The following is a 25,684-nucleotide window of genomic DNA, read 5'->3' on the forward strand; positions in this document are numbered from 1 at the left end:
AATGCTATCTACGTTGCCGTGTCCAGGACTCCATCCTGGCGCCCCACTCCACCACCCCATCACCTTCACATTGTTGGCAGTCCTGTTTTTGGTCGTAGGTGTGAATGCGCGCACATGTGTCGAACAAAAGGCACTGACTTCCCAGCACACACAACACCGCACCGCACGCCACCCCTCGTGTCTCGACATTAATAATGTGTTGTCCCGATATTAGCCACGCATATTAACTTGGCCGAGTGTGTGTGTTTGGCCGAGGAGCGATTAAAGACGCTGCCCGCACAGATGAGCTCACCCGGCTAATGGCCGTGCGGGATTACGCTTAAAACCCGAGCTGTTAAAGCGATAACTTCGATGGGAAGTATGGCAGGAAAGGTGAATATATATATATCGATTTTTAGAGGATCGATTTTTTGTAAAGAACATTTATGGAAAGAAATCGATTTTTCAAAAGATCGTTTTTTTGCAAGAACATTTTGAGAAATGTATCGATTTTCAGAGGATCGATTTTTTTAAAGAACATTTTTATAAATAAATCGATTTTCAGTGGATCAATGTTTACCAAAAAACATTTTTATAAATATATCGATTTTCAGTGGAATTTATACTTGGGAATTTGAGGAGCTTTTCCTGCAATGAACAAGCATAAATGCTTGGAGTTTACTCTTAGGCCTCTTAATGTTTCATCACGAAACCTTTGTATATTTTTTTAAATTATATTTTTTATTTGCAATACTTACTACTTTACAATATCCGATTTTTAAGAATTTACCATAAAATCTAAAACAAAAAAACCAAGACTTTACGTTAACCCAAATGCAAGACACAGTTTTGTATAATTTTTTTTTTATTTTATATATATTTTTTTTCTCATCAAATGTTTCTTTCATTTCCATTTTTGTTTGTTGCTCTTCATCATCGTCTGGTTCATGTTGCATTTTTTTGTTTTTATATATTTTAGGTTTTTGTTAACAATTTGTTTTTATTTATTATTGATTTTCCCGCCTCTCCTCTCCTCACCACTCTTGCCTTCTCTCGTTTGCTAACTTTTGCGAATACCTTGCCCATTCTTTATTTTTATTTATTATTATAATTCACTTTTGTTTATGCTCTTTGCACATTTTATTATATTGTTTTTGTTTATCGCTTGATGAATATAGGGATTTAGTTGTCTGTGTGTTGTTTTTTGGGGCTTCTTCATTTAGTTGTTGTTAATAAACTTACGCATTATGCTAACACTAAATACTTTTTACAATAATTAATAATAATAATAATAATCCATAATAATAATATCAATTAAAAACGCAAAATTGTTAGCTTGGGGGATTTTCTTGTATTTTTTGCTTTTATTCTCCTTGTTTTTTAATGTTTTCTTTTTTTATTTTTTGTTTCTTTATCTCTCATATCGCTTGCTATATCATTATAATTGGAAATTCATATAGTTATGCCCATATACATATACATATCGCTAGTGTATATGTCGAATTGTGTTTAGGTGTCATCCTTTTCTAGGTTTACATTTAGTTTCTTCTCCTCGAGCATCCCGTTCTCCTTCTCCTCCGCCTCCGCCTCCTCCTCACTTCATTTGTTTATAATAAATTACGTTCGCTTACTCGCTAAGACCACAAAAAAAAAAAAAAAAAATAGTTTAGTTTAGTTTGCTATGTGTTTTTTTCGGTTTTTTTAGGTTTCCCCGCTTAGTTTTCTCTTTACTGTTCTGTTTTTTATATTTCCGTGTACGTGTGTGTGCCGTTTTTTATAGCTGCTTGTATATATATATTTATGTATATATCTGGTATTTATATAGACTTAGAATCTAGGTGAAACTACACAAGTACATGCCTAGTTACGTTTATGTTGTTAGACAACGATTATATAATATATATATTTATATCCATATTTTATAATAATATAAAAAAGGTGTCGTTAAAAAAAATGCAGGCAAAAAATAGAAAACAATTTTAGAGTTACGAATAAAATGTGCTAATGTACAAAAAAAAAAAATATATATATATATAATCTTTATGGAGATTTTTTTGTGGCTACAGATTTTTAGTTTTTTTTTTTTAAGTTTTTTGCTTTTTTTTTAGTAGTATTTATACACTGATACACATAAATAGTTTTTTGTTTTGTTTATAAATTACAGACAAGACGTTTAGTGGTTTAATTCTTTTAGTGTTTTCTTTTTTTTTACTTTTGTGTAAGAGTTGTTTTTTCATTTGTTTTTTTTTTTTTTATTAAAAAAAAATTGTTTACTATGTGCAGCGCCCATTCATATGCTTTTTAGCGTTTTTAGTGTTTTTTTTTACATTTAGAGAGCTTTTCTTTGTCTATTTTGTGTTTTTCCTTTAGGTATTTTATAATTTACAAATATTTTGGCGCCGAATTTGAAATACAAAAAAAAAAATAGCACAGTTATTATAATAATAATAAAGTATAACAAAAACAAAACGCAGCAGCAGCAGCTGAGCGGCTGAGAGAGCAGCGCCAGCCAAACGACTCCAAGTATCCCCCATCTCTCTTTCGGTCTCTCTCTCTCTTTTGGGGCCTCTCTCGCCGGCGCTTCTTGTGACTCTGTCTCGCTCTCAGCTGCTCTCCAGTTGGCCGAGTCGGCAAACAGAGCGAGACGGCCATAGTGGTTGCGGCCTTCGTGGGGGCGGGTTTTTTCTTCCTTCACCGCCGCCGCCGCTCTCTCTACTCCTCGCTCACTCGCAGCAGCCCTCTCAGCCGCGTTGCCAACTGTTTCGTATATTACCAAACGAGCCCTTCATTTTGCATATTCTGCGGTTCGCTGAAATTCGCCGAACTCATGAACTCCGGCGAATTGGTTCGGGGGCCATTTTGTTGTTGCTGCTGCTGCTGCTGTTGTTGTTGCTGCTGTTGCTGTTGCGTTTGATTCGCCGCTTGTTGCGCATTCTGCTGCTGCTGCTGCGCCGCCGCCTGTTGCTGCGCCGCTGCGGCAGCGGCCATAAGATGCTCGGCACTCGGCGGTGGCGGAGGCGGCGGCGGTCCAACTCCAACACCAACGCCAACGCCGACGGCGGACTGCAGTTGCATTGGCGGAGCACCCGCCTGGCCCAGGAACGTCGATTCGGGCGTCAGTCCGAATTCGTTAACCATCGGAATGGGGCCGCTGTGGTCCATGGGGCCGCCTAGGGGTTAAACCAAGATCGAGGGGGAAAAAAGAAGAAAATTGATCAATTAGTTTTGGGAATATAACAGTTTTATAAAAAGTGTTATAATTTTTTGATTTTCGATCATTTATGTTATTTTTTGTATTTCTTCTATTATTAAGCTATTATTTCATTATATTATTTCTCTTTTAGTTTCTCACCTGGCGCATTGAATGGCATGGGTCCTCCAGGATGTCCGGGAAAGTAGGGACCATCGTGCGGGTGAAAGGGTCCACCGTAACCGAACTCAAACTTGGCATCCGCCGCAAAATAGGGGAAACCGGGTCCATCGTCCAGGCCGCCGGGTGATAAGTTCATGGGGAAGCCACGCATTTTGCGGGCGCCACCAAAGAAAGGAGGACGACCCATACTGGTGATTTGCTTCATGCGTCGCTCCTTCGATCGTTTGTTTTGGAACCACACCTGGAAAATAAGGAGAAGAATTTAGCATTAATATAACATTATTAACAGATATTTTTTCTATTAATTAAAATAAATTAAATTGTACGTCAAGTTAAAGGTATTTTGAATTCTTCCCCAAAAGAAACACTGCTTTTAAGTAGAGTTCAAGCAATTCTTAAATCCCTTTTTTTTGTTATTGAAACAAATTGGCAAACATTTCGATAAGGAGAATCTTGGTGGTTGTGTCTTCTGGTGCACCACCGGGTTTATGGAGGCGCATGTCTAATTGCTGTGGCTTCGGTGCTTTTGCAGATTCTTCAGAGATTCTGCGGCTGCTGGCTCTCTGCGGTGCTTGGTGCTTTTTTGCATTGATGCTACCGCCGCCGCACCGGGCGGCCGTCGCAAAATTAGCTCCATTTCCCCTCCCCCAACCCATCCAAACCGAAGACAGAAGACTCAAGACAGAAGACGCGTCTACGCAGAGACTGGCTATGCCATTTTTACGACTGTGGGTTTTTGGGCTCTTCGGTTCGGTACGGTTCGCGCTTGTGTGCTTGTGCTTTTTCAGTCGATTTTTTTTTGGTTTACGTTCCGGGTGCTCCAGAAGCACCGTGCCCAGCATGCAAAGTTATAAAATAAAAACATATTTCAAAAGTTTTAGTGGCACCTCTTCACCGCCGGCCGACCTGATGCGATCCTTTGTCTCTCCTTTAGCCGTTCCCATCCTTTTTATTATTATTTTTTTGGCCTGGCCTGGGCTCCCTTTTAATATTCATATCTGGGACGCGCTCTTTTAATGATCTGCTGCAACTTTTTTTTTGATTTTCTTCTGGATTTTATATATTTTTCTCAATGAAATTTTTTGATTTATGTCTTTGCGCGCTCCGCTTGTTTTTTGGAAGTTTCAAGCTTGGGTTGGGTGTTTTTTTTTATTTTTGAGTTTTTTTTTTGGCAAATAGTTTCCAATGAATTGGGCTTAGATTTCTGCTGCAGCTGTTGTTGGCCAATTTAAGCGTGAATTTTAATGATGAGCGCCGCCGTTCTGCAGTTCATTTGAATTTATGAACTCTCCTCTGGGATCTTGGGGCCTAGACATGCATATGAGCCTGGTTGGCATGGGGGCCCTTCACATTTATAAACTGACACATTTGGCGGCGCAGCGAATTTCGCTAGAAAAGCCGGTCTCCTCGTATTTTTTTTTTTTTTCGGGGCCTGAGAAACACAGCAGAAATGAAGAGAAGACTTGGCTTCTTTTCTTATTTTCATCTTGTATTTATTTTTATTTTTATTTTCATTTTCATTTTGTTTCTGGTTGTCGGCACACAGGATGCACACAAAAGGAAGTAACATGCTGTGCATAGTTGGATCCCAAACATATAGCATATATATATCCACCGTACCGAATCATCCGAGATTCCCATTCACGTTGCCATCTCACCATCTTAAATTGTCTGTGGAGCGTGTGACTTTATGACAGCCATTGGGGGGGGGGGGGGGATCCCCTCTTTCGTTCTTCCCATTTCTTCTGGCAGAAGAATCTGCAGAAATCTAATGGGGAAGTCATGCAGATCAGTGAGTAGCAAAATTATCCTAATCACGCTCGGTTACATCTGATATGTGAGTGGTATTCTGCTTGAATTCGTTGATTTGTTAGGTAAGTTGAGCAGAAAAGGTGCCTAAATAATTGTAAACTGTACTACAGGGTGATATATCGATATATTATATCGAAAATGTTGTATAATTAAATGTATCGAAATTTTAAACATACAAAAATGTGTCAGTGAAGGCTTTAAATATAGATATTAAAAACAAAAATTTAGAAATAGTCTAAAATATATTATTCGATATATTAATTCGATTATCGATCTATTGCTTTCTATATCATATCGAAAATATCGTAAAGTTAGCATGTTTAGAACAATTTAAACAACGGAAAATATTTAAATGTATTTTGGAATAGCTATTTAGATGGAAATTGCTCCGATTAAACATAAATACAGATTTATCGCATCTAAAAACATATTGAAAATATCGAAAAATATAAAATTTAACGCTTAAATATTAATATTATCACGGAATCAGGCAAGTTTGTATTAATTACTAAAGCGTCCAAGCGCAGGAGGTTTTTGAGAAGAAAATTGTTTCGATAAATTAAACAAAAAATAAATTTATGGCATATTTATGGCAATGTTATCAATAAATTGATATTTTCATCTTTATATCCTAGACTTATGGAACAGATTTCAAATAAAAAATCATCTTAGACCAAAGATATGCCACAAATTTAACCCAAAAGTAACCTTTATTTTCTATGCCCCAACTTGAGTATGCCAGAAATCCACACAGGGCCATATGGTAATGCCTGTGATAATGTCGTAAACGTGGCAAAACTCAATTCAGCAGCCAGAAAATATAAAAAAGAAAAATACAAAAGCGAAAAATGGGAAGCCAACCAACCAACAAAGGATCCCTAGAATCCACACACAGATCCGCGTTTCAATTACCCGTAGTATGTAGCAACGTGTAATAAATAAACAGGACGGAGAGGGGGGAACCCCCAAAAAGGAGCTCTACTACTAGAACTATCCCCCTCCCCCCTGCTACACGCAGCAACCCCTGGGGGCATAGAATCCACTCTCCTCGTGTGGCGACGGCAGTTGGCAATATTTTTCCATATCCCATATATACGATACGATATTTGCCTCTGTGGGCCCTGCGGTCACATAATTTTTCATTTTCATATCCGCAGCAAACAAAAGAAACAACAATAGTGGGGGGAAGGGGTACGTACTACCTGGTAGTAGTGGGTAGCAAAAGGTAAACTAAAATATGCATTTACAATAGTTTTGCATTTTATTTTTCTCTCTCTTTTTTTGTTGTGCCGAGTTTAGTTGGGGTTTTCCTACACCCTCCCCCCCACCCCATTTCCATTTTCCTTGTGCGGCACATTTTTGCATTGTTTTGTTACGTCCACAAAGAAAAACAGCAACAAATGGCAAATGGCAAATGGAGTGCAACAAAAAGTGCACCTACAACATGGCAAAAGTAAAGAAAGGCGAACAAAAAAATATAGTAGAAATAAACAAAAAATGGCAATTGCTTCGCACACTGAGAGAAAAACTAACTAATCGAGGCCAAAATTAGAAAGTAAGAAGTATATAGAAATATGTCCACTGTATTTTATGATATTATTTACTTTGGCTTTTAATTTTAAACAATTGTAAGCTTTTCATAAATAAAAATAATATATATAAAATTATATTATATTTATAGTGTTTTTGTTAGCCAAGAGTCCGAAGAACTTACCAAATTCTTATTATATTTAAAATATTTCATAAAAATTTGTAATTTCATTTCATTTAAAATGTATTAAATATGCTTTACTTGCAATTTTTATATTAATTTCAATAGTAATAATAATAAGAAATATTTTTTTATGAAAGAAACAGCGTAAATATATGATGAAGATCACCTGGAAGTATCAGCTGGTTTTCTTAATATTTTATAACAATTTTAATATAATTTAATTTCAAATTTAAAATTTGTTACCTTAATTTATATATTTTTATTAATAAAAAATATTTTTTTTGAAAGAAACAGCTTAAATGTATAAGAAATACCTCAGATTACTGATAAAACTTGTAAGAGAACCCAAAATAATTCCTTGTAACATTTATCAGAATTTTTAAAAATCAAGAAACCCCTCATAAAACCATTTTTATATAATTAAAATTCCTTACCTCTAAAATTTAACTAATTAACCTATGTCTTAATATTTTTTAAACCACCCTTTAGGTTTTTTTAGTTTACCCTAAACTTTTTGTGCAGCTGCAAAACTCTATTTAGCGAGAATCCGCAATCAAAATTCCCGTTTTCGTTTATCCACAGAAAAAAATGTTAACAAAAACTTTTGTTAGCTCGTGTTATTTTTTTTTCCTCGTTTTGGCAATAAATGTGGGAAAAATATTTTCCTTTGCCATTGATTTTGTTAGCATATTTTTCAGTAGTAGTATATTTCTTTTGAAGCCGCAGGCTAGGGTATGGTTTTGTGTGTATTTTAATTTTAGTTCTGCAACTCCACACGCTTTATTTACCCAAAAAAATGTGTAGTATATATGCAGTTTTCAACGCGGTTTTAATATATATATATGTATATATATCTCAAATATATAGTATCAAAATCGCATTATGTACGGTTCTGGTCGTAACATCTTCTTTTCGCTTGTTGGGACCTGAAGAACCTTGTTCTTTTGTGGCAAATTGTTGGCAATTTGGGTTTAAAATGTGCGGCTAATATTTTATTTCCGCACCAAAATTTGTTTCCAATTTTGAAGGAGAGCTTTCAACAAATTTCCGACCTGACCAAACTCAACCGTTAAATATCCAGGTGAGAGGCGAGGTGGCCAGGCCAAGTTGAACACGCGGCCAGGCTACATTTGAACATTTAGTTAAATTATAGGTTAGACTCTGACATAAAAGGGCAAACAACGTAGCATAATGGCCCATGGTAGTAGCAATCACAAGGGGTCGGACCCCGAGATCGCTGGATAGGGAGGGAGGGGGAGGGAGAAAGAAGTTGGGGAGAGGAGAGCGAGAGAGAGAGGCAGGACCAGGAGGCAGTCGTCGAATCCCTCACATAACAAAATGATTATTGCAGTGAATGGAGCTGCAGGCACTGAGAGAAAAAATTATAGCTGTTTTTTTAAAGCATTTTTAAATTTACTTTGAGATTATTTATTATTTGTTGTTTATTATTAATTAATTAATTTAATTATTTATTTTTCTTGTTTATTATTTATTAAATATATTATTACAATAAATAATTCTGTTTCTTTTCTCACAGTGCACAACAGGGAGCTGGTGGCCAGACTGAGAGGGTTAAACTGAGGTGTGCGCTCTCCACTCTCCGCTCTTCTTCGCTCTCCTCCTGCCTTCTTATCCCTCTTCCCCCCCCCCCCCCCCCCCTGTCCCTACCATTCTGCATTGTGTTGGAAATTATAGCAAATTATGTTAAACGGCAGCGCGTTGGCCTCCCACCTGCCCCTCCCCCTTTTTCTCTTTTCTCTCTTTTTTTGTTTCGGTTCTTTGCTGCTCATTTCGTCAATTGAGCGATGAGAGGCGGGGTTCGGGCCTCAAAGGGGTCATATATAAAATACTATATAATAATGGTTTAGGGGGGAGGGGGAGGCTTAAGGAGAAGTCATCTCCCTTCCCATTCCCCCCTCTTAAATGTGTGTCACGTTTCTTTGCTGCCTTTGATTGATATATGATTGGATTGCAGATTTTGGTTAAAGATACATATATATATGTATATATATACAATCCCTATGCCGATTCCGATTTTGGGATTCGGTTTCATTCATGGTTAAATTAACCCCTTGTTGGCCCATTGTTTCGGCACTTTGGCTGCGGCTACCATTTTCTAGCTTTAGTTTTTTTCTCTTTTTTTCATGATTTTTTGGTTATTTTGTTAAATTAGTTTGCTATGATGCGGCAAGATTTGTTTGTTATTTTGTTTGGATTGCCTTTTCATGTTGTTTTTATTGTTTTGTTTGTTGTTGTTGTTTTTGTGGAATGGCTACTCTCCGCTTAATTGCCAAAAACAATGGGGCCGAACTTTAGTTGGTTTTCTTGTTTTGTTTTTTTCGCCGCCACCGCACAATGGTAGCAAACGAATTCGGCAATAACAATTTTTAAAGCTAATCAACCAGGGTATTCAAAGTTGAAGAGAAATGTTTCAAGTCAAGAAGTAATCTTTCCTGGAATTTTTGTGGTCTTTTTAGTGACTTAATTCTTAAGTTTCTGAAGCTGGAAATGCAAAGAGCTTAAATGGTGGCCTAAAGAAATTTTTTGGCAACTTGAAAATATAGTATAAAACCTTTTTCTTACAAAGGTTATATTATAAAGTACTATTTAGTATTTATAAGAGTCTAAAAAATGGTTAGCTAAAGCCTGTCTTTTAAATTTCTGACTAAAGTTGGACACTTTTCAAGATTAATAGGTATTTCTTTAGTTACAAGTATTTTTTAGATAATTTTATAATATATTATACACATTTTATGATTTATTTTAATAATAATTTAAAGTAATAATGAATTAAATTTCGTTATATATATAAAAATAAATAATGTAAAATATTTAACATAATATTTTATGGCATATATTTTATATTATGTATTTTATATTTTATATATATTTTATGTTATATATTTTATATAAATTTACTAAATTATTATTAAAATAAATTTAAAAAATATATATTATATGTACCCAAAAAACCTTTTCTAGCTTATTTTAACCCTAAATCTAATTATTATTTCCCCCTGATTTATTATTCCAATACCTCTTTCCCCTAATTTACCAAGATATATGACTTCTTAACCTTGTAATGGCTACAAGGGGATCCTTTTCTTGCCTTTCCCTCCACTAAGACCTCCTCGATGATGACTGACGATCGACGCCGCTTCTCTTGATGTTGATGTTTTTGATGATGATGACCTCAAGCACTTGCCAATGATTTGCATTTATCGAAAGGGGCTGCTGTCACGCCCTTCGAGAATATAACAACAAGATATCGATGACTACCGAAGCCTCAAAAAAAAAAAAACATAACCCAAAAGAAGAGCCTCTCTTTTCAGGCGTGAATTGGCCTCCAGTAAGAGTTAACAGATAATTAACTTCTTATTTTTTTCCAGATCTGTATCTCAGGTGTACTCCTCCCCTTCCTTTACCTTTACCTTCTCTTTTTCCCATAGTTTAGTAGGTGTTACTGAGAGAGGAGAGCTCCTTGCATGACCCAGCAGTTTCCAAGGGTTTCGATTTCGATTTCGGCTGCCCCGGCGCCTCAATCGAAATTAATAGCAACTTGATGAGTTGTTGAAATTATAATTTTCCCCCTCCTAGACCAGCATTTGCCATGTCATGAAAAGCGGAGTGGAAGGGGGGCGCCATGAGTTGAACTACCAATTTCATGTTGAAATAAATGCGTTAAATTAGCCGCCCTTGTGAGCTCGACTGGCGCTTTTTTTTCGGGGTTTCTTTTCAAGTTTTGCGGTTAAAAACCAACAACAACAAAGAAAAACCAAACCAAAACCCAAACTAAAGCAAAACCAAATCAAAACAATTTCCGCTCAATTAATAAAAAATAGAAGAGGAAGGCAGAAAGACTAATTAGCTGGCTATAAAAAACCAAAAAACGAAAACTCTACACACAGAAATTTGTCAAAAACTTCTTTTTAACCAAATAAAAAATTGTCCCTAAATATAAAGAGTATAAATCTTAGTTCTGATAAAAAAAAAATATACAACAAAGAAATGCAAATCACGGCGGGAAATGCTCTCAAATATGTTTTGTCTGTTGACAAATAAACGCCTCTGCATGGCGGCGACAAATGACAAATGTCCGGCTCGCATCCGCATCTGTATATCTTTTCATCTTTGTATCTTTGAGATTGTTTTTTTTTTTTTTTTTTTTATTTTTTTGGAGCTTGACTTTGCCGGCGCCAAGCTCAGCGCATGCCACATTAAAAATTTTGGTCTTAGCTGCCGTCTCGCGCTCCACCGACTGTGTGATTTCTCGTTTATTTGTTTATAATTTTTCAAAGCTTAAATGGAGCGTAAGAAACCCGCCGAATAAGAGGAGCCGCCTCTATAAAGGTTGACCCCTTACCGAACAGGTTAAGAAAAAAAAATAAGAGCTTGTCTCTACTTCCCGTGCGACATTTTGTGGCCATAACTCTTGGGGGTTTTTTTTTTTAATGGGCCGGGAAAGCGGATGGTTATGCCTTGGCTTTTATGTCTGGGCTTGGTAGTTATGTTGTTAAGATATATATGGTTTTTTTTAGCATATCTATCTATCAATTATACAAATGGCTTTGTGATTTCCCTTCTTGTTTTTTCTCATGGGTATAAGAATGCATTTATGGAGCAGGTATTGCAATACTTTTAATGATGGATTCTTCTTGGTTTTGGTCTTATCTGAATGTTTAAAGGGGGGGCTATATATTTTGAATAAAGGAAGTCTTGGCTGGAAAATGTAGATTGTTTATTTCGGTGGCATTTTCCATATTTAAGAGAAGGCTACTTAAAGACCTTTTCAGTTTCTTGAGGGTCTTAGGTTCTTAAAAACCTTAAGATACTTTTTTTTCTGGCATAGAAAGTATTCATTTTTACAGATATATATCTTAAAATATATATTTTAAAGGCTTTTTAAAGTTTTTTAAAGGCTTTAAATTTTTAAATAAATAAAATAAAATTCTAAAATAAATTAAAAGTCTTTAAATGGTTTTTATAACTTACAATAATCCATATATGTAACCCAAATCATATATTTCAAATAATTTCATAAACTCCCCATAAATCTCTAAAAATTTCACAGAATCTAAGGCAACATTCTTCTGGACTTGGTCAAGTTTTGTGATCTATTTCGATCTGGATAACGCCCTCTGCCCTGACCTAAGCCTGTGCCCCCACTCCCCCCACGAGTTCATCGCTTTTTTCATGTCAAAGTTCAAGATGCCAAGAAAGAAGGGAATTCTGTTTGTGTTGGCGCCCAATGTGGGGCCCCAAACGTTCTGTCCCGTGGCGCGGCTGTCTCCCTACCCCCCTCCCACCCCACCCCATCCCACTTTGTGTCGGCAAAAGTTCTTAAGAAGTTTTTGTGTCATGCCCTCAGGTTGCTGCTGCTGCTGCTGCCGCTGCTGCTGCTGCTGTTGTTGTAAAATTTATTATAAAACTCACAGCGGGCGGGCGCCCCAGAGAAAAAAGGAGAAAACGAGACAAAGAGAGAGAGACAGAGAAGCAAGTATATAGCAATTCTCCAAGTGGTACAAATTTTCCCCGTTGACATCTGTAAGGAAAGGAGGGGCTTCCACTCTTTGATAAGAGTGACGAAAAGGCTTTGGCTTTGATGGGGGGGATATATCGGGTTACTCAAAAGAAGCCAAAGGTTGTTTCCCCAGAAATCAGCTGGAAGCTGGCTATCCAAAGTATCTATATGTGTTTATATATACATATGACACACACGACATTCGATATGCTTGATATTCAGAGTGCAGTCTTAATGAAGATGCAAATGTATTTCACCAAACTGCCGCTGACAGCTCACAGATGTGTGTGTGTTGTGTCTTTCTCTTTTTTTTTTTTTTTTTTTTTGTATCTGTATCTGTATCTTTCTCTGAGCTCCTCCGATTCTTGGACAGATTAAGATTTGTTTTGCCTTGCCTCCTCTTCATCATCAACGATCGCCTTGGCATTTGTCACTTTCGTTTAGCGGTGAGAAGGGGACTCTGTCGCTGGAAAAGAGGTGTTGATTGTGTCACACTTGTCGCCCGAAAATCCCAATGAGTGGAGGGCCGCCTAAATATCCTTTAACTGTAACCAATGACACATCAAAGGTGCCGAAGCCGTGCCCAAGCCGAAAACCAGAACCAAACCGAATCGCGGAGCCCCGTGCCCAAGTGCTCATGGGATAGGAATTTATTTTTTTGAAAAATTTCGAGTGCCCAGAAACACAATGAATAGGGGAAAAGCAGCTGTGGGGAAGAGTCAAATAAAGAAAAACCTGTTGAAAAATGAAAACTCGAGCAAGGTGCCAGGAAAAGTCAGCCTAATGATGTTGTTGGAGCGAACATATGCTGCTACGGATATCCTTGACAGGCAGAAGAACATCTGTTTAACGATGGGAAAAGGATTCGAAACGAAAAAGGTGATGGAACCTTTGAAACTCGTGGGTGTAACAGCAGCTTAGGGAACTGTCAGCACCGAATTTGGAACATGGAAATGTGCAAGATGTTATAATGATATAGTTAAGGACTTGACCTTACTTCATTTCGGTTCTTTAGATTTCTTTGTAATTTTTACAAGTCTTTTACAAATTAAATAAAGTATTCTAGCAAAACCCCTACTTCATTTCGGTTTCTTAAAGACCTTTTGGATTTTTTTGTAAATTTTAAAGGTCTTACAAGGTTACCTATGAGTTATTATCGTTATTATTATATATTCTTTATCATAACAATTTAATTAAACTCATAATTAGTCTAATATAAAACTTAGGATCGCATAACTTCAAAGGGTTTTCGACTTAAACTCCCAATTAAGTTTCTGCTCTGGCACATTTTCCTGCCAAGATAATAATCTCCTGGATATGCTCTATCTAATCCCAATTATAAGCCCAGATTTTCCTTAATCGCTGTCTTGCATGTTGGCTAAAAAAATCTACACTTCTCTCTAGGAATTTTTCTTGTTAATTTAATTTTCCATAAAGATGCATTATATTTTTTTCTCCTATAGTTTGTTAAGAGCACATTGAACTTCCGCTAGCCGGCTGCCACGCCCACACGTTCCGACATTAATTTTATTTTTTATTGTATTTTGGTTTGTTTTTTTGAGCCAATGAAGCGTTGCAAGGCGGTTGAAAAATCGCATCCGACTATGTTTTTTTATGATTTTATTTTTATTTTATTTTTGTTGTCGTTTTCTTTACTGTTCAGCGTTGACCGCGTTTGCTTTAGTTTTAAACATTTGCCAGTCAAAGCGCGTTTAATTTATGCCTTTTTTATGCTGATGAAACCCAGACAGAGCAACCCGCGCTCCATTCCACTTCCATTTTCAAGCTGAAAGACCACTTGGGAAGGTCGCTTTCAGTAAGAAAAAAAAATTAAGAGCAGGAAAAGACTCAGAAGAGGAAAACAAAGTCGCCAAGTTGAATGTAAAAATAAATATTTAAGACTTTTCCGCCTTAAAAATCACTTGAAAATCATAGAAAATCTTTTTAGATTTACTAAATTTTTACTAAAAAATAAAAAAAAATACCTCTAGGCTTAGCATATCTTAACTATTGTATTTTTTTTAGGACTCACCTGTATAACGCGCATGGGCAGACCCGTCTCCTTGGCCAGTTGCTCCCTGATGTGCCGTGTCGGCTTCGGCGTCTGATTGAAGGCCGTCTTGAGCACCTCCAGCTGCTTGGCCTTGATGGTGGTGCGCGGACCGCGTCGCTTTGAACCATTGGCATCGTCGGGACTTTTGTTCTCCGCCTGGGAATCGCCGCGTCCATCCGGATCGCCATCCAAGGAGCCCTATACAAATGTAGATAGAGTTACATTTACATTTACATTTACAGATATATATATATATATATAGTTATAGAAATCCATATAGTCCACACACAATGCCCGAGCTCATAATCATTTGCCAATCATTAATCAAGCCATGTGTGTGAAGAGACCCCAACAAAAGCCACCTAACCGAACCGAAATGGTACAAGGCTACAAATGGTTTACCCAGGAACTATGGTGGCTACATTACCCCTTGTAAGTATATGGTAATCCAAATAAAGTCTTTATAAATATTTTAGGGGGGTAAATATATACAAAAAATAAAAAAATATATATATTATTCTAGGAAAACCCTTGATTCGGGTTAGAAATCTGAAGAAAAAACTCTCGTTTTCCAGGAAACTTAAAAGGATTTAAAATTAAACTAAAATATTTATTTTAAAATATTTATTATAAGTTTGGTTTATAAGAAATATATATTTTCTGATTAATAAAATATATATTTATAGCTTTTTTTTACTATTAACTAAAATCTTTAAAAATATTCAAGAATTATTTCCCTAAACTAGAGGCAATTTCCCTCTTAAAACTTCTTTTAAAAATCCTAGAAAAAACCCTTACATTATTATATAAATATTTTAATAACTATAAATGGAAAATATAGTATATAAAACTATAATTTCTAAATGAAAGGATTATATAAAAAGGTATCTATACCATTTACAAGTTATTCCTCTCTTATTCCCTCTTATTCCCCAAAGTTCCTTTAAAAATCACCTCAAAAATTCCCAAATATATCTTTTAAGTCCCTAAACTCTTCATAATCCATGAAAAAAATAAACCCTTTATAATTTACAAGGTATTCCTTGTTCTTTTTTTTTTTAAAAAAAAGTTTCTGGTAACTATAAGATTTATATAAATATTTGTATACCATTTACAAGTAAACAAAAATTTGATCACCTAAAAAAATCCCTCACAGTTAAAATTTAATACTTAAACTCTCTATAATTTAAAATAATATACCCTATAGCCTATATTTTTACAAGAAAAATAAAATTTCAGGTAAATATTAAATTACTATAAATATTTTTATACCTCTTAAAGTTCAATAAACAAAAATTACCCTCAAAAAATCCCTAAAAAATCCTTTTTAACTTTTATTAAACTGTTTAAATGCTCTAAAATCCTTGAAATAATATAACCTTTACAATCTTTTTACACGGTATCCCCTGGCCCATTCATTACCCGAGGAATACAAGTTAATGATGCCTCCTGTCTTCGACCAGCACCCTCTCCCCGCCCTCCTTACCTGATCCGAATCGTCATGGGTATTTTTGCTATCGGTGCTCATGCTTTGTACTGATATATCCGATGTGCCCAAAGGTCCGCCCGCTGAGTCGGGTCCATTGGGCCCCAAAACGCCCAAGCCAAGGGCCGTGGCCCTTAAATGCGGCGGATCGTCATCGTCATCGTCTTCGCTCGCCGAGCCCATTAATGAATCTGTAAGAAAAAAGAAAGGAACCAAAAGTTGTAAGAGATTTGCTTGAACAAATTACAGGATGGGGTGAGGGGGGAGGGATTTGCAGTACCACTTAAAATACAATTGCAATAAATAATATTTGTGTGTGTGCCAGTGGGGGGGAGGAGGGGAGCTAAGCCCAAAACGACGCTGGAAATTGGGTTTATTTAAAAGTCTGGGTCACGTGTCGCCATTTCATGGTCTAAGTAGCTGCTTCTGGTCGAAGTACTGGGTGTTTCTGTTCCCTCCACGGGTCACGTGTCAGCAGCAGCAGCCGACGACGACGACGACGATTCCTTTATAAGTTGATTAGGACAAGGAGTCTTATCTTATTTTTTACTCCATGCAAAATGCTGACACGCGCCGGGGTTCTGTTTCTGCCAGAGTTGAGATAAGAGGAAAACGAGCGTTGAAACGTGTCACTCTGATGATTCTTTCTCTCTATATATATTCTCTATATAAAAAGTTTTTGGGTAAATCTCAACAAGAATTCTCTGGGGAACACCTGACAGTAGTCTTTACCCGGGGGACAGTTGCCAGAAATAAATTACACTTTATTATGCATAATCTAATCCGCGCCAGCAGCAGAGCAACCCTGAGATTCACAGTCTATCTCTCGGTCTCTCGGTCTCATCTGGCACCTGTCACATCGATTCTCCAGCTTAGCTCTGGGCTCTGGGCTTTGATGGAGCAACTGACTCTGGCTGACTGGCTTAGTGGTTATGCCGGGTGACGCAGATCTGGAATCTGGAATCTGGAATCTCTTCCAAAGCCCAAGGCCTAACCCTGGGGGGTATAGCTTAACCATTAGAAACTAAGCTCTAACCAGGAAGTTGCATATAAGATCCTATTGCTTTTTCTTTAATGCTCTAGGCTCCAAAGAGTACCTCTTTCACCTTTAAACCTTTCCCACCATCTGAGTTTTGCTTTGGACTTTACACAAAAGCAAGCTTTAGATCTCAATCGGTTTTGGGTTTGTTCGTCGAGTGTCGCAGGATGCCGTACAAGGTCCTTTAACAATTGACCCGCAGACAGAAGCAGCGTTACGGAAATTTCAAGTGTTTACCAGCAAACGCGCGGGAATTCCCCTTTTCCCTGGGACTAAAGTTTAAAGTACGAAGGGAAAAGCAGGAGCAGGCAACCCAACCAAACAGTTGGTCAAAGGACCGACCAAAGGCTCGAATCCATATGGGCGCTTTAAGTTGTTGTAAACACATGTTAATAAACACGCACCCACCGAGGGTGGGCTTGTCAGTACCAGCAACAGCAACAGCAACAGCAACAGCAGCAGCGGCAACAACTCGAGCATCACTCAAATTAACTTTGAAAACCATTCAGGAACACTTCATTTGATTGCCGCTGAAAACGTTTTTCCTCCCCCTAGAAAACCAGAATCTAGAATCCAGAATCGAGAGTCCCCCTGTTGCAATAGCAATTATACCATTGAGGCAAAGCCAACCCCCGAAAGAACGGCGGCCATAAAAGTTCAAACACACTCATTTCGCGCTTAGAAAAATATATATATATATTCGGACATATATATAGTAACCTTCTGGCCTCCGTTGAATGTTTTTCTTTGACAAACAGCCGCTTCTGCCGCATCCGTATCCGCAGGATGCCGAACAAGTGCAGGAGATCCTTGAGAGAGCTTGACTGTTGAGCAAACAACAAGGACAGGCAGGCAGGCAGGCAGGCAGGCAGGCAGGCACACATAAATAAACAACTGGCGCCTGGTGGAATGAATCCATCATTGTGCTGCCACCCACTCCAACCCCCCCTTGGATGACCCTCTCTGCCCAAGAGTTTTCCACGCTGTTTGCATAGTCAAGTGCAACAGTTTCCCTAGAAGGTTTTCCCTTTAAAAAAAAAAATGGAAGCTGCATTGTCACCTGTCTTGGAAGGGAAAGTAAAGAATAGATTTTTATTTTAAATTCAAATCATGTCCAAGCTGGAAAATTCTTGCATATCATGAACGGTTTCGTAACGAAAATTCCCCAGGGAAACTTTATGGGGCCCCAAAACGTAAATAGTTTTGTCAGGACAACGAATCTACCTGTCATTGCTTCCAAGGGAGAAGAAAATACACCCCAAAAAAGAAAAGGGGGAAATTGTGTGGGTGGCAAGGACATAAAACTGGGAGAGCTCAGAGGGGTGGAGGTGGAAAGCCACCACCAATCGACGTAGACAAAGCGCACACACATTAATTTCGAATTAGTTTTGCATCATGTGGTTCACGATGCAGAAAAATCGACTCACTGGAAAATAAGTGAGTAGGAAAACTCCCCCTTTTTTCAGCTGGTTTTTCTTCCTCATCGTCGTCTTGATTCTTAGTTCATTTCTCGTTCGTGTTTATGGGCAACTATTAAGTGCACAACGTTGTGCGGCATGAAAAATGCGGCATGGACGTGGAACAGATCGCTGGATTTTCTACATGAGCGCATTCTAAAAGTCGTTCGCCTCACCAACACCACAAACCCGAGATGTATATATATATATAGAGAGAGTTCTGGTTATTGGTATACTGGATTCTGGGGGGATTCTTGGAGATTCTGGTATTCCGGATTCTACCCATTCATCGGTTCAAGTCTCTCGGGTTTTGCGGCTGTAAAATTAGGTTAATTCCTGTCAGTGCGTTGCTGATTTGAATTGTCACACACAGGACAGCGGGATATATACAGATATATGTATATATGTTATGTGCACTGTAAGATTAACTACACCTGCAGATATTAAAAGTTATGGGTTTGGGAAAGGGAAAGCTAAGGTTTAAATTATAGAAATTAAAGATTAAGAGACTCAGAAACTGGTTTAAAATCAAGTAATATGTCTTATTGATTTTAGAAATAAATATTTACTAAATTTCTTAGTTATTTTTTATTTAGTTCTTTTTTATATTCATTTTGTATTAATTTCTTATTTATTTCTAATTTATTTCTTATTTAATTTTATTTGTTTCTTATTTTTTTAATATTTATTTTTTCTTAATTTTTTTTTTTTTATTTATTTCCTATTGATTTCTTGTTTATTTCTCAATTATTTCTTATTTATTTTTGATAAATTTCTTATTTATTTCTTATTAATTTCTTATTAAATTCTTAATAATTTCTTATTTATTTCTTATTTATTTCTTATTTTTTTCTTATTTATTTCCTATTTATTTCTTATTTAATCACACCACTTTTTCTCTCAGTGCCTTGCACTTGGCACCTGGTTCTCGGTTTCGTAGTCTTTGGCATGGGATTTACTCGCATTGACGTTCGCTGACGTCTCTCCTGGAGACACAGAGCAAAGGCCCCTCTTGAAACCCCCTTAAAACCCCCTGGAAACCTACTTCAAACCCCGCCAGAGCCCCTCCTGAGACCCCTCCTGAAACCCCTCCTGAAACCCCTCCTGAAACCCCTCCTGAAACCCCCCTGCAAACCCCTCTCCTGCCCCTCTGTCCGATCGCGGCTTAGTGACGACGACGACTCTAATCCCCTGACTGCCTGTCTCTCATCCTCATCCTACATGCTCGCATATATATTTCTGCTCTTTCGCTTTTTTTTCTCGGGGTTTATCTTTTCTTTTATTTTTTTCTTTTATTTTTCCTTTACTGCATGTTTTCTCATATATATTTTTTTCTTTTGGTTTTTGCACATGACAGTTACGCAAGAAAAATGTCAAATCGAGTGAGTTGGCAGTTGGGGCGAAAAATGTTATGCAATTCCAGCTGGGAACCGATAGCCGATGGTCGATAAAAGATGCCAGTAGGAATTTTTACTTAAAGTTGAGAGAATTTTCTATATTTAAAAGAGTTTTTTTAGGCTTTTAAATGATTTTTGTGATATTTAAAAATAAAATCAAAGAGTTTTCTATATATTTAGTTGGGTTTTCTTGTTCTTTTAAAAACTAATAATAAATTTAAGCCAAGCCAAGCCCTGTCTGGGGCTGTCTTCAATTTTTTAGGCTTAAATTTAGGCCACAAATCGGAGGTATAATAAAACAGGACTAATAGTTCTGCTCCCCTTGTGATTTCGTGTGTCATTGACAGGACTAATTTGGTATTTTCTTGTCCTTCTTTTTTTGTGTTGTATATATTTTTCCAGGAAAACCTTTAGCTTTCTTTTCAGAAGTCATCTGCTGGCATTTAGTGCCAGTCCAGCGACGTCATGTCAAGGTCACACACAGACAGGAAACGGAAGGAGAACACAAGCTTCAACAAACGGAAGGAAGCCTTGGGTCATTGGTAATGAGTGTCCATAGTTGTCCAAGTTGTTCAAGTTGCTGCCCGGGCAGTTTGCACTTAATTTCTGTTTGTGTGTTGCGTGCACAAACATTTAAAATTTATAGACAAACACACACGCACACACACACTGCACATTGCACTGGTGAAACCCCTCCTTCTCTCCCCCCTATCACCACCCACACACATTTTCCGATTTAGCCACTTGGCATGCTCAGTCAAGTGGAAAGTGTATGAACACCCTTCGTTGCCCCCCCCGTCCAGTGCCGCCACCCCTCGCTTTTCGGGTAAATGAAGTTGCTGCCCATCCCCAACCCCCACCCACATTCACAGCCCAACTCCCACCTCCCCCACTACCAAGTTTGGTGGAAATTGCTCCTTCTGTTGACTGGTTTCACGTTCTTCACGCTTTGATGCGGCATCACAAATTGTTGTGGTATTTGTTGTTGCCATTGCACCCTCGCAAATAGTTGCATACACACACTAACACACACACACATAGGGCCAGACAGGAACCAACTTACACACACACAAGAGCTTATACACCAAGAGAAAGTGGGTTTATCAAGAAGTAAAAGCTAAGAAATTGAATTTTTAACCATAATAAATTCAAAATTCACTTTAAAAACCTTTTAAAAATTCTCTAAATTTCGAAATTCACCTTAAATTCACCTTAAATTTCACTGAAAATTCCCCTTAAATTTCACTGAAAATTCCACTTAAAATTTAACTTTAAATTTCACTTCAAATTGCCCTTAAAAATGCTCTATAAATTCAAAATTCATCTCAAAATTCACTTTCAATTTCTCTTTAAAATTTTCTCGCAGTGCATGGCATTTGTTTAATTCATTTGTCGTTGCCTTGGCTTTGGCTTTGGCTTTTCGCTGTTCAAAGTTTCGCCAGCCAACAATATCTGTCTCGAAATTCGTGGCCGCCGCTCAAAGTGTCAGAAACAGTTTTTGAGCCTTTGTGACTTTGACTTCTGATGATGTTTTGAGCGCCTCCAACTTTAGGTTTTCCCTTCGAGCCTCGATGGAAAATCAAGAAGGGGGGTTTGGGGAAAATCAGACAAGTTGTTTGACACTTTTTGCGCTGCCAAAAGCAACAAAAACAACAACAATAAACTTGAGCCAGGAAAATGGGAAGCAGACTGTCAAGTGTAGGGAGAATCCTTAGGAAATCCTTTGAGGAAAAACCCCAACAATGGAAAACGGTTGGAAATTGTAGACAAAACCAGAGAAGATAAAAGTAAATACAAGGCTTGTTTCCAAGTACTTTTTAAATGTTTTTTAAATAAATTTAAATTTATATTTTAAATAGAAAAAATAAATATTTAAAAAATAGTTTTTAAAGAGCCAAGATTAAGCAGGATAAATGATACAGCTCTCCCTCTCTCTCTCTCTCTCTCTCTTAGTCCTTAAACAACTTTTACCCCATTTTGGTAAAAAGGGGAATCTTTGTTTTGATTGGCATTACGAGACGGCAGCTACAACAACACAGGAGGCAACTTGCCCATAAATATATATACACAAGTATCCTTGTATCTTGTAGATGCTTAAAGAATGATGGAGGTTCAAAAAAAGGGGTTGCCGGAGGGATGAAAGGCAAGGACAGCGGCGGCGACCAAAAAGTGAGTACGCTCTGTTACCTTTTTGGGCAACTCTCGGGCCTTTGGGCTCTTTGTTCTTGTTGTTGTTGTGCCAAATGTTGCTATTGTTATTCCATTGCCACAAGCGACAAGCTACAGCAACAACAACAATAAAAAATAATAATAATAATAACAACAACAAGAGCAGGGCAAAACAAGAACAACATCCCAAAACCAGCCGCATTTTGTGGGCATTTGTAAAGTGATCCCTTTTTTTTGCTGTTGTTGGTTTTACAGCCAGACGAACAGGACCTTCTCATCCTTCTGATTTTTGTTTGGCCTTGCACTGGGAGAAATTAGTATTTTTTAAGGGTTTTTTTTAAAGAATTTTCAAGAGTTTATGAAGTTTATGAAATGGTGTATAGCTTTCTTTAAGCTTGATTTTTTATCTTTAAATTTATTAAAAATTTGTTTTAAGCACCTAGCAATTTTTGTTTGTGTAATTTGCCTTAAGCAACAGGATTTCAGAGCTCTCTTTCTCTCTCTCACTCTCTTTCTCTCTCTCTCCTTTTCTCTGTGGAAAGCGTTGAGCTGTGCCAAAAAGGATTTGGCGGCGGCACCCTTGAATTTCAAATGGCTGCGGTTTCTTATATACAAATATGTAGAAATATATAAAATATATAACATATATACATATACATATATACTATATACCAAAAGTATCGCTTTTCCCTTGGCCCGCGACTCTGAAATTGATACCAATGATGTTCTGGCTCGGCGCTTCTTTTGGAAGCTGAAAAATATAACAAAAAATAAACAACAAAAAACAACAACAACAAAGAAACCGTTTTGTTTTTATTGTTATTTCGTGTGTTGTTGTGTTATTCTTTCATTTCAACGCGCCTGCCTGCGAACCAAAAAAAAAAATGAAAGAAAAATTAAGCAAGGAGGGGTCCTCGGTCCTTGGTCCTGGCCAAAGGTGAACTCCTTTTGCTGAGCGACGAACCAACTGACAGAAATAACAATAATAAAAACAACAACGGCAGGAACAACAAAAACAATTGCCATTAACCAAAATGGCGATGTTTTGAAGGACATGAGGCAGGACGATGAGCAAGGAAATGGCAAGCAACTAAAGGGGGGAAGGTTCAGGATTTTTTCTTGAGTAGCAAATTCGCTTTAAGATACCTTTTTTTGTATAAATTTGCTAAACGTTTAATTATAATATTAATATAAATATTTAAAGATTTTATTTTAACTGCTTTGACATATTCTTTTCCTTATACAATTTTTCCCACAGCCAGACAAAAAATTCTAAACCCTTTTAAAAATTAAAATAGCTTGAATATTAAATTAAAATATCCCTATTAAATTAATATATTTTATTAAAAAACATTTAAGAACATAAAATATACCCCTAAAACAATTTGTTCACCTCTTATAATCTTCACAAACCCAAAATGTAAAAGGGAATACCCCGTCTGACCATCTAAAATCTGTGATTAAAAGTGGAAACCCACCTTTAAGCCGCCAGATATTCACCCTTTCCTCTCTCTCTCTCCCTGAAAACCTCAAGCCCACAAGCTAGAGGAAGAAGAAATATTAAAACTAAAATAAATAAAGGCAAACAAAGGCGACGACCAGGCTAGCCCAGATCCCGAACCCAAGATCAGGAGAGAACCTACCCAACGCCGGATGACAAATATGTTGACAACGCAACACGAGCGAAGGACCACACAAGGATCAGGATCATACATATATATACACTGTAAACTGAAATTGCAAATGAATTGATGCGCTTTGTTGACTTTTGTCAATTGGGATTATTTGCCATTCGCAGTTCCCGCATATCCCATATACCATATACCCATATCCCCTCTGAACAATTGGCTTAAAACCGTGCCAAACAAAGTGTCGAAAAGCGAGCCTAAGCCGCAGATTCAGATTCGAACTCGGATTTTGAACCCAAAAATAAAAATATACATATACAATGCCGAATCCGAAACAGAAACTCCAGACGATACCCAGATCGCGTTCTGCTGTCGGATCATTGACGAATGGGACAATAACAACTGTGTCTACCTGCCCACGCGATCGAGAAGCATATATCTAGGGAGAGGAGGGCTAGGAGGCAGAGGCAGAGGCTGAGGCTGAGGGAGATCAGAGATCAGCGCGCCTAGATTATTGTGCCAGTCAGGCATCCGTCGGGGGATTTGTAAAACAGATCTTTTTACGGATTAAAGGCGAAGCCACAGCAGCGGTGGCGGTGGATTCTGCGGTTATGACAAAAGACCCAAAAGCTACAGTGAGAGAAAAGAAGTGAGGGAGGATTAAATACAAATTATAATTTGTATAATTTTTTATATATTTGAATTATGAAACTCATGTGGATGAATAATTTAAATATATCATAAATAAAATATAATAGAATTTTAATATATTAAATAAATTATAAAAAATACAAATATATATTTTTTTAGACTTTTTTGAAGTTCATAAATTTGAATTTAAATATATAAAAATTTTAGGAACTATATTAAATGTTCAATTATACCGTAAAAAATATAAACTATGAAAAATATGCTTTACATTTTGGTTAATAAATTTGTTTAATAAAATATTCATTTTTAAAAATATTTCAAATATTTTTTAAATATACAAATTCCTTTGTTTTAAAACTATCATAGGATATTTATATTTAAATATTAATACATTTTAGTGTAAATATATTTTTATGCAAGTTAAAGTTAATTTGTGTTACATTTTATTTAAATAAACAAAATAAATCTAATATTTTTACTTTTTTTATTTTAACTACAATTCAATACCCAAGTCATAAAATTTTCTTTCTGTGCACCTGTTTATGGCCCGATTATTGAGCTCAAAACACGAGCATTAAACACACACATCCAAAGTCTACGATCTCGAAGAGAACTTCCGCAAAACGATTTAGTTTTGGATAAAATAACCAAAAGGGAAAACAACAACCAACAAAAAGTATATAAAAAAAAATCAAATAAAAACTATAAAAGGTGTGAGGTGAATTTTTTGGGGGCGGGGTCAATGGCTTCAAACCGCAAAAAGTGAAAGTAAATGGAGTGTCTTGTGGGCAAAACACAAACTTGTGAGTTAATTGGAGTGATTTAATGAAGCAATCAGAAGTTAAATTGAGTTATATTTTAAGAAAGGGGGAAATATAGATAGCTCTTCCAAAAACACAAAACTTAAGCCAAGAAAACCCTTAAATATTTTTCTTATTTAAATTAAAGACCAAAAGCCCCCAAAAATTAGTTTGCATAACATTTTCGGTAGAATGTTTTCTCAAAAAAGAAAAAAGATAGAGTATATATATATATATATTTTGGCAAATTTTCCTTTTCCCCTCCAACTTTCCCTTTTTCCACAGCCAAAAATCCCCGAGATTTTTGTTGATGTTGTTGGATTGGGATTTCCCTTTTCTGTTTGTTTTCCCAACTGTATTTTGTTATTACTATTTCGGTTTTCTTTTTTTTTCGGCCCCGCTGTCAAACATATCAATTTCAAAGCGAATTTTCCTCCAGTTTACTTTTGCCATGTCCATGTTCCCCCTCTAAACCCCTCTAAATCCCCCTCTCTATCCCCCCCTGTAATACCCTGTGTTGTTTTATTTGTTTGTCCATAAATTGTCTGTCAGCGTTTTTGGCTTTTGTTTTCTTTTGCTAGATTTCTGACATGTTTTTGCTTGTC

The 25,684-nt window shown here is 36.8% G+C and overlaps 1 protein-coding gene across 1 annotated transcript in view; it reads right to left on the reverse strand.

Annotated features, from left to right (window-relative positions):
• Positions 1–920: 920 nt before the first annotated feature.
• Positions 921–25,684, reverse strand: part of Lim1 (LIM homeobox 1) — a 57,318-nt gene continuing 32,554 nt past the window's right edge. Inside the window, exons 4-7 of the mRNA XM_017167174.3 lie at positions 15,939–16,129; positions 14,432–14,650; positions 3,332–3,593; positions 921–3,149 (exon numbers count right to left, since the gene is read on the reverse strand). Of these exons, the coding sequence (XP_017022663.1) occupies positions 2,749–3,149; positions 3,332–3,593; positions 14,432–14,650; positions 15,939–16,129 (1,073 nt within the window). The 3' untranslated portion in view covers positions 921–2,748. The remainder of the gene's footprint in view (positions 3,150–3,331; positions 3,594–14,431; positions 14,651–15,938; positions 16,130–25,684) is intronic.

Source organism: Drosophila kikkawai, chromosome X (genome assembly GCF_030179895.1).
Source record: "Drosophila kikkawai strain 14028-0561.14 chromosome X, DkikHiC1v2, whole genome shotgun sequence".
Lineage (NCBI taxonomy): Eukaryota > Metazoa > Arthropoda > Insecta > Diptera > Drosophilidae > Drosophila > Drosophila kikkawai.